This window comes from Zonotrichia leucophrys, chromosome 1, assembly GCF_028769735.1.
Source record: "Zonotrichia leucophrys gambelii isolate GWCS_2022_RI chromosome 1, RI_Zleu_2.0, whole genome shotgun sequence".
Taxonomy (NCBI): domain Eukaryota; kingdom Metazoa; phylum Chordata; class Aves; order Passeriformes; family Passerellidae; genus Zonotrichia; species Zonotrichia leucophrys.
The window spans coordinates 1,372,344-1,387,462 of NC_088169.1; the positions used below are offsets into that span (position 1 = coordinate 1,372,344).

Here is a 15,119-nt window from a genome sequence, read left to right on the forward strand (position 1 = left end):
TCTTAAGAGCAGTGTTTAGTCCATACTAAGGAATATCAACCACTGCACACAGAAAATCGAGGAGAGAATGGCCTTCAGAAGGAATTTTTCTGGCTGACACTGGACTGTTAATTTGATAGATGTTGTTTTATGGCTGTGAAAAAGGGTGCAGTCATTGCTGACCCCAGATCCAAAACCACGTTGTTTATTCCCAGAACTTCCTGTTTGTTGGTTTAATGGCCACATGCCTCGTGGCTTGAAAGGCTTAAGTGACATCTTAATATGAAGACAAAAGATTGTATAGGTATGTAATTTTATATATTATGAAGATACAATATTTGATATATCAGTTTTTCTCAGGGTGAGGAATCTGTTTCTTGCCCAACAGGACAAGCGGGAATGGCTTGAAACTGAAAGAGGGATTTAAACAAAGTATTGAGAAGAAATTCCTCCCTTCTCTAGGCACTGTAGATGCTGAGGATTTCTGTGTTTCAGAGCAGTAATCTCGGGATGAACGTGGAGATAACAGAGAAGGCTCTGAGGAGGAGGAATAAAGGAGAAACAAGAGCAGGGCACCTTGTAAAAGAAATATGTACATGATAAATCTTTATTCTTAAGCCCCTCTGAGGGAGCAGGGAGTGTGGTGTCTCTGGGCTTGATGGAGCACAGTGTGTACATTTAAGTTAAGGTTATAAAATGAAGCAGGGAGGACTTTGAGCACAATGTGATTCTTTCAATTCCATATCTGTGAGATGTGCCCTCTAATCCTCAAAACGCTGACTTTTATCCAGTTCTTTTCCCAGGGCTTTTATTCAACATCTGTCTTTTGGCACTTATTTGTTTGGCTGTTTTAGATGGCCATTTATTGACATGTATGTTATCCCCATATTGCTTGTCCAGTATTGCTTGTCCTTCTAACCCAGACCATTCCGTGATTGATCCTATGAGTTAGAATTTATCCATGTTTATTAATTCCCCTTATTTTCATTAAACCAGACAGCGGACTGAGATGTAAGAGCATTTAGGGGTGAACGTTATCTATTCCAACACGAGAATGACAATACTGTGCTGTTCCCGTGGGGCGGCGGAGGAGGCCGGGGGTCACTCCCGGCCGTGTGGCGGCGGCTCTGGGGCTGAGGGGCCGTGAGGGGGCGGCCATGGCGGGAGGGGCTCCGGCCGTGAGGGAGGGGGCGGGGCCTGAGGGAAAGGCGGGAGCGCGCTGGCCCCGCCTCTTCCCGCCCCGCCCGAGCGGCACAGGGCGGGGCTTATGGCGTGTGGCGCCGCATTGGCCAATCACACCGCTCTGTCCTTACCCGGCCCTCGGCTGACGCGCAGCGCTCGGCTCTGATTGGGCAGAGGGCACGTCAGTCAGGGGGCTCGGTGCCCTCAGGCGGAAGCGTCTCGCCCGGAGCGGGTACGTGCGGCCGCGCCGGGCCGGGCCGGGCGGCACCGGGACGGGGACCGGGACAGGGACTGGAACCGGGATCAGGGACAGGGACAGGGAGCGGGATGGGGGGCGAGAGAGAGAGCGGCACCGCACCGAGAGGGACCCGGGGCCGCTCCCTGGGACACCGGCGTGTCGCGGATTGTCCGGCCCTGAGGGCGCGCCGCCGGGGCTCCGCGGGGAGCGGGCTCGGTAGGGGAGGTTAACGGAGAAAATGCCGTGTGTTATCTAAATAACAATGTACCCGGCCGGCCCTAGGAACCCCTGGCGGGGCTGTAGCTCGGGCTCGGGGCTCGCCGTGCCCCGCCACGCCCCGGTGCCAGGGCGGGCACAGCGCTGCGCTCGGAGCGGGCCTGAGGCAGAGCCAACCCTGAGAATTGCGGGATCCAGATGGGCTCTGTACCCGGCCTCCTCAATTTTAAACTTTAATATGGCTCTTAAAAAACCTCTGCTGCGGGGAGTCCTGGGGCTGAGCTGCACATTGGTGTAAAGGGATAAACCATGGAATTGTTTGAGTCGGGTTTGGAGGGACATTAAATCCCGGCCAGTGCCACCCCTGCCATGGCAGGGACACCTCCCACTGTCCCCAAGCTGCTCCTCAGTGCCCAGCCTGGCCTGGGACACTGCCCGGGACCCAGGGCTTTGTAAGGAATGGAAATATGTTAATATCACTTTTTAATAACTTTGCCACACTGCCTTGTTTTTGTGCAAATTAGCTTAAAATTTCCTTTCTTTGCTCTTGTCTTTCTGTAATACTTAAAAATCAGTGCTGTGGAATAGGGAGAATGAAAGTGAAAGTGCAGGAAGTCACTGAAATAAGTGGGAAAACGGCAGTGGTTGTTACAGGAATGTTCACATAAGCCTCTGATATTCTTTTCATCCTCTGTGCATGTGGGGATATGTGTGGCCTAAAGGATATTCTGAGGAGTTGCTTGTGGAAGAGGCATCTTCTTCAAGGAAAACTTGAATATCCCTCATGTCTTTAAGTTTCTTCCCTTTTCCTTTTGTATTTTCCTGTCTTTGGAAACAGGCAGTTCTGTTCTTTACTAACCCAGTGATATTCCACATAAGGCATTTTTCTTCCTGCAGACTTTTCCTATTTCCTTGCAACTGCTTTCAATATTTTGTTCAGGTGAAATCAGCTCATTTGGGGAGGGAAGAGCTGCTTTTCAGGTGGAAATGTGGAGCTGCTGTTGTGTTTTCTGTCTGCACAGCAGAGCAGTGGGTTTGCTCTCCATGCTCCCCTCTGCCAGGGTGGTTTTCCAGCTCCAGAGTCCCCAGCTGGTTCCTGCAGAGGTGTTTGTGTGTGCTGGGCAGGCTGAGGAATGTCCCTGCCTGCCCTTGGCACAGGGGAGGAGGCTGATGGTGGGAAGGGCGTTGAAGGACAGGAATTCCAAGGGCTGGACCTGGTTCCTGCCTGGGAGCTGTGTGGGTGGGGGAGTTTAGAGCAGGGATGAGTCCTGCACCTTGATCCAGGTGGGAAATGCCAGCTGAAGGCATCTGCCTCCCCAGAGGGTGTGTGCAGGGCTGGCAGCTGTCCCTGTGTCCCTGGGAGCTGAAATGCAGTTTATTGTGTGCTTCCTCTTTTTCTAAGGAATTATGGAGAATTACAGATCATGGAATGTTTGGGTTGGGAGGGACCTTAAACCCACCCAGTGCCACCCCTGCCATGGCAGGGACACCTCCCACTGTCCCCAGTGTCCAGCCTGGCCTTGGGCACTGCCAGGGCTCCAGGGCAGCCCCAGCTGCTCTGGCAATTCTCCAAGGCCTCCCCACCCTCTCAGGGAGAAAATTGTTTCTAATATCTGATCTAAACCTGTAATTTTTCAGTGTGCAGCCATTCCCTGTGTGCTGTCCCTGCATCCCCTGGCAATTGTCTCTCTCCAGCTTTCCTGGGGCTCCTCCAGGCCCTGCAAGGCCGCCCTGAGCTCAGCCCAAAGCTTCTCCTGTGCAGGTGAGCAATGCCAGCTGTGCCAGCCTTTCCTGCCAGCAGAGCTGCTCCATCCTCTGCCCATCCTGGAGCCTCCTCTGGGCTCTGCAGCAGCTCCAGCTCCTCCCTGTGCTGGGGCAGCTCTGCAGGTGGGGAATCACCTGAGGGGCACAGGGACACAATCCCAATCCCATTTCCTTTCCTCGTTCTCGATCCCCAGCCCAGGACACTCTGCCCCTCTGACTGCCCTGCCCACTGTTGCCTTGGGGCCCCTGTATCCCCCAGGGATGCTCTGCTGAGGTCCCTTGAGAGGATCTCTGCCCTCCCCTGTGTCAGTGCATTCCTTTTCTCTGCCATATTAAATCCAGGATGTTTTAGCTGGATTTCTTGAATACCTTGGGTGGTTTTGCCCATCCCTTTTGTGCTGTCCCTGTGCCAGAGCAGCTGCCCCTGGGTCCCTGGCAGTGCCCAGGGCCAGGTTGGACACTGGGGACAGTGGGACGTGTCCCTGCCATGGCAGGGGTGGCACTGGGTGGCTTTAAGGTCCCTCCCAACCCATTCCATAATTCCCTGTTTCCCTGCAGCCACTGCCAGGCAAGGTCCCTCAGCCCACAATGGGACAACAACAGGAGCTGGGAGAGTTCCAGTGTGGGTGGGTGAGGAGCTGGGAGGGGAAAGCAGGAATTGCTGCAGGACAGGGACAGACACAGCTCCGAAGAGGAACAGAGAAATTGGAGCCATTTAAGAGTGGAAAATGAGGAAGGGCTTCAGGAGCAGCTGTAACTCAGCTGAGTGAGCTGGAAGGGGCTGCAGAATCCCTGAGGAGCTGGAAGGGGCTGCAGAATCCCTGAGGAGCTGGAAGGGGCTGGAGAATCCCTGAGGAGCTGGAAGGGGCTGCAGAATCCCTGAGGAGCTGGGAAGGGGCTGCAGAATCCCTGAGGAGCTGGAAGGGGCTGCAGAATCCCTGAGGGAGCTGGGAAGGGGCTGCAGAATCCCTGAGGGAGCTGGAAGGGGCTGGAGAATCCCTGAGGAGCTGGAAGGGGCTGGAGAATCCCTGAGGAGCTGGAAGGGGCTGGAGAATCCCTGAGGGAGCTGGGAAGGGGCTGCAGAATCCCTGAGGAGCTGGAAGGGGCTGCAGAATCCCTGAGGAGCTGGAAGGGGCTGCAGAATCCCTGAGGAGCTGGAAGGGGCTGCAGAATCCCTGAGGAGACTGGAAGGGGCTGCAGAATCCCTGAGGAGCTGGAAGGGGCTGGGGCTGGAGCAAAGGAGGCTCAGGGGCCCTCGTGGCTCTGCACAAGGCCCTGCCAGGAGGGCACAGCCGGGGGGGTCGGGCTCTGCTCGCAGGGAACAGGGACAGGAGCAGAGGGAGCGGCCTCAGGCTGGGCCAGGGCAGGCCCAGCTGGGACAGCAGCAGCAATTTGCCCATGGAAAGGGAGCTCAGGCCTTGGCAGGGGCTGCCCAGGGAGCTTTGCAGTTCAGGGGTGGCCCTGGATGATCTCCAAGGCTTTTCCCACCCTGCTGAGCCTGGAATTCTGTAGGAGCACAGCAATTCCCTGTGAAAGCTGTGGGATGAGCAGGGATCTGACCACTGCCAGGGACAGGTGAGAGGAGAATTCCTGAGGAGAATCACCAGATGGCTGAGCCCAGATGCTGCACAAATTAAAATAACTTTGGGATTCGAAGTGGCATCACAAGTGTGGGTTTCTGGAGGACAAACCTTTCGAGCACGTTCCAGGAGGTGACCTGTGTTTGCAGCATGGACAAACTGTTTATTGATTGATTTTTATTCCACTTCTTCTCCCTGCTGTTATTAACCAGAACATGTTCTCCAGCAGTCTGTGCTGTCATACAGTTGTGAAGGACATTTTTGTTATTCTTTACCAAGTGGCTGGAAATGAGTTATGGCATGTTGGGAACTGCAGGAGTTGACAATACTAAAGCAAATTGGAATGGTGCTAAGGGCAGCTGTGAGTCAGTTAATTAACTTTGCTTTCCTCTTCCCATATTTGAGGCTCCCTGTGACCTTTTCTCTGTGCACTGAGACCTTCTCTACCCTCAGAATCAGGGTTTGATTTGCTGAGTTGGGCTCTTTCTCTGTGTTAAAAAGGCACTAAATATTATTATCTGTTAGATTGGAGACTGGAAATATTACAGTTTAATTGAGACTCCTTGACACAACTTATGGACCAAGCTCTGCCATAAACTTTGGGGTTATGTGGTGATTTTCTTTTGTAGTTCTGAGTAAGGGAGGTTGTTTTGTGAATATAGCTCAATACAGCACCAACAGAGTTTATCATGGAATGGTTTGGGCTGGGATGGCTTTAAAACAATCTCCTTCCCTCTCCTGCCATGGGTGGGGCAAATTCCACTGGAAGGTTCTGTGTAAAACCTGAATTCTGTAAAAACCCCAGACTGGAACTCGTGGGAGTTGTCCAACATCTGGAGACGTTCCTGATTGATACTGAGAGTCTGCCTAGAGCAGGGGCTGGACAGAGTTAAAGGAATAAAGTAATAAAGAAATAAATAAGGAATTAATCCCTTACTAAAAGGCCTTTAAAGGATGCACAAGGCAGTACAATAGCCTGGCTGTCCAAGATGGACCCTGGGTCAGGAGTTTTCACACTTTTATAAGTTTTGCTCCATTTTGATATTGGGGTTAATTACAATTACAGCTCCAGGTGATGCAGTCCCACCCTCACAGTTTGTTCTCCTCAGTTCACTGTTTTTATGCTTTTTGGGGCTGAAGCTGCAGTGGTGTCCTTGGTTCTGGGCTGGAGCAGGATTGTTCTGTGTGACTGAGCTGAGAGGAGAACTGCTGACACTTTATGTGAAGTTCAGAGTCACACACTAAGGCAGTACAGAATCTGGAAAATATGAAAGCTCAGACTGAAGGCATCAATACTGACCTCACCCTTGGTTGTGTTTCAGGCACTCAGGAACTGCTGTTGATGGAAGAGTCCAGGACAGAGAGCTGGGACAGCGGGGCAGCGACAGCCGAGCCCAGGGCAGAGTGAGCCGGGCCTGGGGCAGTGACAGCTGTGCCCAGGGCAGTGACAGCCGTGCCCAGGGCACTGTGGGCTGTGCCCAGGGCAGCCTGAGCCGTGCCCAGGGCAGTGACAGCCGTGCCCAGGGCAGCCTGAGCCTGTGCCCAGGGCACTGTGGGCTGTGCCCCGGGCAGCCTGGGGCTGTGCCCAGGGCAGCCTGAGCTGTGCCCAGGGCAGTGACAGCCGTGCCCAGGGCAGTGACAGCTGTGCCCAGGGCAGTGACAGCCGTGCCCAGGGCAGCCTGAGCTGTGCCCAGGGCAGTGACAGCTGTGCCCAGGGCACTGTGGGCTGTGCCCAGGGCAGTGACAGCCGTGCCCAGGGCAGTGACAGCTGTGCCCAGGGCAGTGACAGCTGTGCCCAGGCAGTGACAGCCGTGCCCAGGGCAGTGTGGGCCGTGCCCAGGGCACTGTGGGCTGTGCCCAGGGCACTGTGAGCTGAGGCCATGGCAGGGTTCCTGGACAATTTCCGCTGGCCAGAGTGCGAGTGCATCGACTGGAGCGAGCGCCGCAACGCCATCGCCTCCATCGTGGCCGGGGTGCTGGTGAGCCACAAACTGTCACACTTGGGCCTCTGCTTCTGCCACTTCTGCCTCTTAACTTCCCCAAATCCAGCCTCTTCCTTGTGGGGTTGGCAGCAGCGTTGTCACAAGGGCTGTGACGTTGCTGATCTGATCTCTCCCCTTGAGAGGAAATTCCTCATGGATTGCTGCAGAGTTGGATCTGTTAGAACTGCTCTGTTCTGCACCATCCCCATCTCATGTGTGTTTAGAGTCTGGATTCTTGTTCTTAAGGGGAACAAGGAAGAGGGAATTTCACAGGAATTGCACAGGGAATTTCATAGAATCCCAGAAGGGTTTGGGTTGGGAGGGACCTGAAATCCCATCTGTGGGCAGGGACACCTTCCCCTGTCCCAGGCTGCTCCAGCCCCTGTGTCCAACCTGGCCTTGGGCACTTCCAGGGATCCAGGGGCAGCCCCAGCTGCTCTGGGCATAAGTTTATCCATACCCCACTCCTTAATGTGAACAGAAATTGTGGCTGATTCCCAAACACTCCCCTGAACACAGCAACGTTGGGATTTGTGCAGGCATTGCCCATCAAACACATTTACATCACTGTCCAGAGGAGTTGATTCTTGTTAGGGCCAGTGAAGGCAGGGGTGCCCAGGCCTGCCTGGTCTCCCTGCTGCCCTGTGCCCCAGGCTCAGCCCTGTGTGTGTCTGTGCCCAGTTTTTCACAGGCTGGTGGATCATGATCGATGCTGCCGTGGTCTATCCCAAGCCGGAGCAGCTGAACCACGCCTTCCACACCTGCGGGGTCTTCTCCACCCTGGCCTTCTTCATGTGAGTGCTGGGGACAGGGCTCACCACAGAGCCACCAGCAGCAGCCAGGCTTTGCTGGCAGGTGGATAAATCACAGAATCAGGGAATGGTTTGGGTTGGGAGGGACCTCAGGGCCCACCCAGTGCCATGGCAGGGACACCTCCCCCTGTGCCAGGTGCTCCAGCCTGGCCTGGGATGGAGAATGCAGTGCTTACCTCAGTATGGAACAATTCACTGCATTTCCCTCTGTTTTTACAAGTTTTACAGCTGTTCCTTGCCCAAAACTTCCTCAAATGGGAGGGGTAACAATATCCTTGGCTCTTGTTGTGGAGATGTAAATAAAAGTAACAACTTCTATTGAATCATTCAGTATTGGCAAGAAAAAGGGATGACTTGGGGTTTGTGACTAGACAGAATGCCAGGGAATTTCCCAGAATTTGTCACATCTTAAAAAAAAAAAAAAAAAGCTGGAGTTTTACTTAGAACTCTAAATTGATTTTCTGTTGTGTCTCCTTTTTTTGCCCTCAGGATAAATGCTGTATCAAATGCACAGGTGAGAGGAGACAGCTACAGTGATGGATGCTTAGGAAGAACAGGTAAATTAACTCTACAAGTCCTGCTCAGGTGATCATTTACCTGCTGGGGGTTTTTCCAGGTGGTGGTGAAAGAAGTAATCAGGAGATAAGGAGTAGGAGAGAACTTCTGTGAATTAGTTTTACAGAATTAACCCCTGGAGATAAGTGCTGGCTTTGTTAGAAAGGGAACTTGGTGAAATTCAGCTTCTGGATGTCTTGGCTTCCTAAACTTTCCCTGCAAATCCTGGGGAGCTGCTGGGAGAATTCAGTTCCTGCCTGGGGGTGGCTGTGGAGCAGCCATTCCCTGGGGATGTGTCACAAACATTTCCATTTCCCTGTGTCACTGCTGAGGGTGTCCCTGCCCCTGCTGTCCTCCCTGCTCCCATTCACAATTCCCTTTCCATTTCCCACATGGATCCCAGCAGCCTTTTCCATGGCATTTGTGAATTTGGAGGCATTTGCTGCCATTTGAAGTGGCCTGTGGTGCTTTTTGTGTGTCACTCATGTTCCAGCTCAGAGAACCTCAGCACAGGAATTTCCTTCCTTCCGCCACTTCCTTCCTTCCTTCCTTCCTTCCTTCCTTCCTTCCTTCCTTCCTTCCTTCCTTCCTTCCTTCCTTCCTTCCTTCCTTCCTTCCTTCCTGCCTTCCTTCCTTCGCATTCCTTCCGCCACTTCCTTCCTTCCGCCACTTCCTTCCGCCACTTCCTTCCTTCCTTCCTTCCCTCCTTCCGCCACTTCCTTCCTTCCGCCACTTCCTTCCTTCCGCCACTTCCTTCCTTCCGCCATTCCTTCCTTCCGCACTTCCTTCTTCCGCCTTCCTTCCTTCCCCCCTTCCTTCCTTCCGCCACTTCCTTCCGCCACTTCCTTCCTTCCTTCCTTCCGCCACTTCTTCCTCCTTCCTTCCGCCACTTCCTTCCTCCCTTCCTTCCTTCCTTCCTTCCTTCCTTCCGCCACTTCCTTCCGCCTTCCTTCCGCCACTTCCTTCCTTCCTTCCGCCACTTCCTTCCCCTTCCTTCCGCCACTTCCTTCCGCCACTTCCTTCCGCACTTCCTCCACTTCCTTCCTCCTTCCTTCCTTCCTTCCTTCTCCCCACTTCCTTCCCTTCCTTCCCCTTCCTTCCGTCCTTCCTTCCTTCCTTCGCCCTTCTCCTGCCTTCCTTTTCCGCCACTTCCTTCTCCGCACCCTTCCTTCCTTTCCGCCACTTCCTTCCACTTCCTCTCGCCACTTCCTTCTTCTCCTTCCTTCTTCCTTCCTTCCTTCCCCTTCCTTCCGTCCATTCCTTCCCTTCCTTCCGCCATTCCTTCCTTCCCACTTCCTTCCGCCATTCCTTCCGCCACTTTTCCTTCCTTCCGCCACTTCCTTCCTTCCCTTCTCGCACTTCCTTCCTTCCGCCACTTCCTTCCTTCCGCCTTCTTCCTTCCTTCCTTCCTTCCTTCCTTCCTTCCCTTCCTTCTCCTTCCTTCCTTCCTTCCTTCCTTCCGCCACTTTCCTTCCGCCACTTCCTTCCTCGCCACTTCCTTCCGCCACTTCCTTCCGCCACTTCCTCTTCCGCCACTTCCTCTTCCGCCACTTCCTTCCGCCACTTCCTTCCTTCCTTCCTTCCTTCCTTCCTTCCTTCCGCCCCTTCCTTCCTTCCTTCCTTCCGCCACTTCCTTCCGCCACTTCCTTCCGCCACTTCCTTCCGCCACTTCCTTCCGCCACTTCCTTCCTTCCTTCCCCTTCCTTCCTTCCTTCCTTCCTTCCTTCCCTTCCTTCCTTCCTTCCTTCCTCCTTCCTTCCTTCCTTCCTTCCTTCCTTCCTTCCTTCCTTCCTTCCTTCCTTCCCCCTCCCTCCCTCCCTTCCTTCCTCCCTCCCTCCCTTCCTGTGACTGAGCAGGTGGATTTATCCTTGGGTTTAACCCTTTCCAGCCGTGCCTTTAGTGAGCTCCTGTGTCCCACCCTCCCAGAGGAGCAGCTGGGTTCTCTGTCCCTGTGGATAAAATCCACATTTCACTCTCCCTGCAGGGGCTCGGATCTGGCTCTTCATCGGCTTCATGTTGATGTTTGGATCCCTCATTGCTTCCATGTGGATTCTCTTTGGAGCATATGTCACACAGAGTAAGTCTGCCTGTTTGCTCCTCTGGAAAGTGCTGCTCTTGCCAGCTTTGGCAGGAAATCACAGGGGTGGAAGCCTGGGGTCTGGGGAATCTGAGCCATAGCATCCAGGCTGTAGTCTGAGGTTGACACTGGAATAGTGTGTTAAACCCAGCTCCCAGTAATTGGAATAGTGTGTGTTAAACCCAGCTCCCAGTGGCTGGATACTGGTAAACCAGTTCAGTGTGGAATAGTGTGTTAAACCCATGCTCCATAATGATAGTTGTGTTAAACAGCTCCATGGCTGAATGTCCTGTTAAACCCACTCCCAGGGCTGGAATATCCTGTTAAACCCAGCTCCCAGTAATTGGAATAGTGTGTGTTAAACCCAGCTCCCAGGAGCTGGAATATCCTGTTAAACCCAGCTCCCAGTTAGTGGAATATCCTGTTAAACCCAGCTCCCAGTAACTGGAATATCCTGTTAAACCCAGCTCCCAGTAACTGGAATATGGAATACCCTGTTAAACCCAGCTCCCAGTTACTGGAATATGGAATATCCTGTTAAACCCTGCTTCAGTAACTGGAATATGGAATATCCTGTTAAACCCTGCTTCAGTAACTGGAATATGGAATATCCTGTTAAACCCAGCTCCCAGTAATGGAATATCCTGTTAAACCCAGCTCCCAGTAACTGGAATATCCTGTTAAACCCAGCTCCCAGTAACTGGAATATGGAATATCCTGTTAAACCCAGCTCCCAGTAACTGGAATATGGAATACCCTGTTAAACCCAGCTCCCAGTAACTGGAATATGGAATATCCTGTTAAACCCAGCTCCCAGTGACTGGAATATCCTGTTAAACCCAGCTCCCAGTAACTGGAATATGGAATATCCTGTTAAACCCAGCTCCCAGTAACTGGAATATGGAATATCCTGTTAACCCCACCTGCCAGAACTAAAGCACTGAGTGTTTCCTCTGTTCCTCTCTGCAGACACTAATGTGTACCCTGGATTAGCAGTGTTTTTCCAGAATGCATTAATATTTTTCAGGTAAGTGACCTGGGCAGATTCCCCTCTTTGCAGAGGGACTTTCCTGCTTCCATGCATTGACATTCCAGGTTTGCTTTGCCCTGGCCAGGCTCCTGGCTCCCTCCCTCGTTGGTGCAGCTGTCTCTGCTCCCCTGGGTGTGGGTGCCCAGGGAAGCACAGAGTTGTGCATGAGGGATTGCCAGGGATTTTGGGTTTGGACAATGGCCATCAGCCACCTCTGCCCTGCAATCCCTTGGCTGCCCTCCCAGCAGAGCCAGCTGGGGGATCCCATTCCCCTTTTCCAGACTCTTTCACACCAGTGGCTCAGGTCTCTGGTGCTTGATATTCCCTGGATTTCCCTTCACTGGCTGAGCCTGCAGCTATAAAGAGTGAGAATTCATTTCTGTGAGAGCATGCTGGTGTGTTTTGTAACAGCACACTGGATTTATTTCAAATAATATTATTAAATCTATCATGTAACAGTTGGAAATCGATGTGGAGTCTCTAGTAACTCCTTTTAGCTGTAGAATGCATTTAGCAGCCCATGGGTTGTATTAATAAAAGGCACTGAAAGTGTTCAGCAGTGTCAGTTCCAAGATGAGTCACTGGAAGTTTCACCTCACCTCCTTTCTTCTTTCAGTTCCTGGCTGATCCTTTCCCTTCCTCCCCACACCAGGTGCTTTGCAGTGACCTGCATGGGCTCTGGGAAATGAGGATATTCCTGCAGGAAACAGCAGCTCCCAAACCCCCTCTGGGATTGAGAAGGGAAGCTGCTGAAGGCAGATTTGTGCCTGAAGTTTTTACTCTTATTTAGAATCCCAGAAGGTTTGGGTTGGAAGGGACCTTAAATCCCACCTGGGCAGGGACACCTTCCCCTATCCCAGTGGCTCCAAACCCTGCCCAGCCTGGCCTGGGACACTCCAGCATGGGGCAGCCACAACATGTGGCATTTGGGGTCTGATTCTCTACCCCAGGCTTCACATTCCTTCTGATTTGTTCATAGAAATGGAATTGTTTAGGTTTTATCCCAGCACATCCTGTCACGTTGAGCTGGTTCCCAGGCAGCAGAGTGAGGCTTGCTGCTCTGGACTCCTTGGATTTCACAACTCCCAGGCTTTTCCTTCAGAAGGGCTGTGAGAGTGGCTGTTTTTGTGTTTGGCCTTCAGCTGGCTCCCACAGCTCCAGCCATGCACAGGAAACCAAACATAAACACCAACCCCAAATCCTGATCTGACTAAAACTTCATGGCTGGGCTGTTGATTTGCACAGGGTAAGATTTAGGGATACTGTTAAAGTCACCCAATGTGTGGTCTGATTTTTATTTCTTTTCTCTTTTCCCCCTCAGCACCCTGATCTACAAGTTTGGGAGGACAGAAGAGCTGTGGGGCTGAGCTGCCTTGGCCACAGCTGCCACGTGGTTCTTGTGTGTAGATAACTCACAGTCCCTTGTCCTTGGTTTGCTTCCCGGCCTGGTGGAACTGAGACAATTCCAGGCTCTGTCTGAAGGCCTGGACACACCTGTGAATGTGTCCATAGGACAGGATCTGTCCTTTCCCAGGGAAGGGCAGGCTGCCAAGCCTCCCCTGCTCAGGCTCCAGCTTCCTCCTGCAGCTTCTGCTCCACAGCTCCACCCGTGTCCAGGCTTCTGTGAACAGTAGTGAGCAACCAGGACAGAGCCAGCCCAGCCCTGCTGGGCTCAGAGCTGATTTTAAACATTTTATATTATTGTTCAGGTAAAAATAAAGTAGATTTTTTTTTTTCTTCTTTTGGGAAAAGGTTATGGGTTTTTAAGCGAGTCCCTACACTCAGCAGGTTGTGCATGGCAAAGCAAAGTATTCCTGACTTGTGATGGCTCTGGCACAAAGGACATTTGCTGGCACCACAGTCCTTGGAATTAATTTCATGCTGCTCAGTGTAAGAGATACCAGTTGGTATTTAATGTATTTCCTGATATTAGAATAAAAAAACTCCAACAAACTGATGCCAGGTGTACTTGATGTGGAGAATAAATGAGTCAGAGCAGTGTCTTGCTACTCCTGCCAGTGGCACTGTCTGCAGGGGCAGCTGTTTGCTGATAAATCAGTTTTCCTGACTGTTCCCTCTGTGCTTACAAGGAAGTGAGGTATGGATGGATTTATTGCTCACAGTCCAAGCTTGTAATAATTTCAAGTTTCAATAAATTCTAGGAGTGACTCACACCCGGTTTTAGGGCTGCTGTTGTCTCAGTTAAAATGTATTTCTCTTACATTTTATGGCTGTTTCCATTAATGAATGATTGAGATCCAGTTTCATCTCAGTGGAGTGAAACAGAAAGTGAGGCTGAGGATGTCTGATGTCCCTGGAGTGTCCCTGCAGATCCATTTGCTGGGGTGAGTCCTTCTCACGAGTTCTCTGTGGTTTGTTCTCTGTGCTTTTTACAGCATTTGCCTCTCCCCTGGCCGCCAAGGCTTTCACAACTTCCCCACACCCAGAGGTGCCAGAGCTGAGTGGGAATGCTGGGCTGGGTGGGAATTGCTCAGGGGCAGGAGCTGGGGCCAGTTTGGAGCTGCAGTATCTCCATCCCAGGGGTGCTCACTGCTGGCAATTCCAGAATAAAAATCAACCCAGGTGCACAAAACTGTGAATTTTGCACAGCAGCTCACCTTGGCACAGGGCCTGCACCACCCAGTAAGGCCAGGCTTTGCTCCAGGCCTGCCAGCTTTCTTGCCCAGGAGCTTTTGGGAATGTTTGTTGGGTTCTTTAGGAAGTCAGGAAGGAGCCTGGGCTGGAACTGATCCCTGGAACTCCTCCCAGTGCCAGGAGCTTGTGCCTGGACTGGGAACTGGAACAGCAAACCAGGCTGGCAGAGCTGGGAATGCTCAACCTGGACAGGAGAAGCTGCAGGGAGAGCTCAGAGCCCCTGGCAGGGCCTGAGGGGCTCCAGCAGAGCTGCAGAGGGACTGGGGACAAGGATGGAGGGACAGGGAGGGCTCAGTGACAACAACCCCAGAGTCACTCCCAGTAAATGCTTTTTAATTGTTTGTGTAAAAGGATTGACCCCCACCCTCCCTGCCACAAGCCCAGTGCAGGGTTTATTCAGGAACACCCACAGATATTCCCAGGGGGGTTTAACCTCATTTCTGTCCCTGGCTGAGTTTGGTGGCTCCTTTTTGTCAGCTTTGTTCCCAGCCCAGCCTCAGTGTGGGTGCCCAAAGCAGAGCTGGTGCTGCCCTGGCAGTTCCTGCAGGGGTCAGGATTCCCTGGAGCTCCCTTGGTTTATCAGTGGAATCCCAAGGGTTGGATCTGTTCTGCACCTGATGCACCCTGTGTGATCCCAAGGATCAGATCTGCTCCCCAAGGGAACACCTGATGCACCCTGTGTGATCCCAAGGGTTGGATCTGTTCCCCAAGGGAACACCTGATGCACCCTGTGTGATCCCAAGGGTTGGATCTGTTCCCCAAGGGAACACCTGATGCACCCTGTGTGATCCCAAGGATTGGATCTGTTCCCCAAGGGAACACCTGATGCACCCTGTGTGATCCCAAGGATCAGATCTGTTCCCCAAGGGAACACCTGATGCACCCTGTGTGATCCCAAGGGTTGGATCTGTTCTGCACCTGATGCACCCTGTGTGATCCCAAGGGGTTGGGGGAACACCTGATGCTCCCTGTGTGATCCCAAGGATCAGATCTGTTCCCCAAGGGAACACCTGATGCACCCTGTGTGATCCCAAGGGTTGGATCTGCTC

At 52.6% G+C, this 15,119-nt stretch overlaps 1 protein-coding gene across 3 annotated transcripts; it reads left to right on the forward strand.

The window, feature by feature from the left end:
* Positions 1 to 1,303: 1,303 nt before the first annotated feature.
* On the forward strand, positions 1,304 to 13,594 carry TMEM50B (transmembrane protein 50B). Of its 3 annotated transcripts, XM_064704494.1 has the most exons (8): positions 1,304 to 1,393; positions 6,282 to 6,487; positions 6,554 to 6,938; positions 7,623 to 7,735; positions 8,243 to 8,310; positions 10,293 to 10,385; positions 11,355 to 11,412; positions 12,737 to 13,594. In XM_064704494.1, the coding sequence occupies exons 3-8, from the start codon at positions 6,840 to 6,842 to the stop codon at positions 12,780 to 12,782; spliced, it is 477 nt and encodes a 158-aa protein (XP_064560564.1). In that variant the 5' UTR covers positions 1,304 to 1,393; positions 6,282 to 6,487; positions 6,554 to 6,839; the 3' UTR covers positions 12,783 to 13,594. The 3 variants fall into 3 exon arrangements, with proteins under 3 accessions (XP_064560564.1, XP_064560555.1, XP_064560574.1); XM_064704485.1 differs by having other exon boundaries at positions 6,282 to 6,938; XM_064704504.1 differs by lacking the exon at positions 1,304 to 1,393 and adding an exon at positions 3,253 to 3,377 and having other exon boundaries at positions 6,282 to 6,938.
* Positions 13,595 to 15,119: the final 1,525 nt, after the last annotated feature.